Genomic DNA, 1,032 nt, shown 5'->3' with positions numbered 1-1,032 from the left:
AAGGAAAACATCAACACATAATGATCCATAATTTTCAACTGAAAAATATTCAATATGTTATTTAACAGAATAGTGCAAACAATGCTGTGCGGCCATCCACATTGGCAAAATAAATAAATAAAAAGAAGGAATTTGTTGCATAGCTGCATAATAAACTTATACTGTAATATTATTAAATCCATTTTATTTCCAAAGCTCAATTTTTTTTTGGTTCAACTTTTCCAACATTTGTATTATAGAATTATAATCAACTATTCTGACCTTCAAGCTAAACATATAAAAAATATGGATAATAATAATAATAATAAAGTAAAAGAGTTATTCAAATTTCACAAAAAAAAAAAATGATTACTATTCAGCATCAAATAGAAAATCAACTAAACCTCCATAAATGAAATCAACCAAATGGAAAAATGACAAAAGAAGGTTATTACCGGGTTTAAGAAACCCCTCACAAAGGTTGTAAAAGTATGCTGTAGTCTCCTGCTGGGAATTGAAACTGGAGGTGTAAATGTGATGTTTAGCTCGTCCAGAGGAGTGGCAAATACGGTGACTGCACAGTGGTACTGCAATCCTTCTTTAGTGCTGAGAGCATAATTCTGGCCTTCAACATAGGAAACGGAGGTCACCTCTTCATTAAGATGTAATGTGACATTAGAATAGTTTATCAAACCAGCAGCAAGCTGCCAATTACCACCATCAACTGACCACAAGCCATCATCGGAGCCAGCTAATGAAACAGCTCCAGCTAGTCCACTAATATTAATATCCTGACCGTAGTTGATTCTGGTTATTACCTATACAGCAAAAAGATAACCAAAAACGTTCATTTTGCATGGCCTGGAAACCGATGTCGGTAAGAAAAATGCTTCTCAAGTTGAATAAAAATCAAATGTTGATATTTTAACTCTTCGTATTTTCTAGAAGAAAAATATAATGCAATTTTCTCTTTTGAGAATCAAGAAAAAGATGCATTAAACAATTGATCAGCAAAATAAAAGCTTAAAACAAACAAACAAAAAATCAGTTATA

General features: G+C 32.0%; 1 protein-coding gene across 1 annotated transcript; it reads right to left on the bottom strand.

The window, feature by feature from the left end:
* Positions 1-434: 434 nt before the first annotated feature.
* On the bottom strand, positions 435-797 carry LOC110034777 (farnesylcysteine lyase-like; the record flags this gene model as incomplete). The annotated part of the gene is made up of 1 exon (XM_020739018.1): positions 435-797. A coding segment is annotated over one exon (363 nt), but the record flags the coding sequence as incomplete, so codon positions are not given.
* Between the last annotated feature and the right edge of the window lie 235 nt (positions 798-1,032).

This window comes from Phalaenopsis equestris, unplaced genomic scaffold (genome assembly GCF_001263595.1).
Source record: "Phalaenopsis equestris unplaced genomic scaffold, ASM126359v1 Scaffold193304, whole genome shotgun sequence".
In the NCBI taxonomy this organism is placed as follows: Eukaryota; Viridiplantae; Streptophyta; class Magnoliopsida; order Asparagales; family Orchidaceae; genus Phalaenopsis; species Phalaenopsis equestris.
The sequence above is the reverse complement of the archived record's forward strand: the minus strand, read 5'-3'. Positions and strand labels throughout refer to the sequence as shown.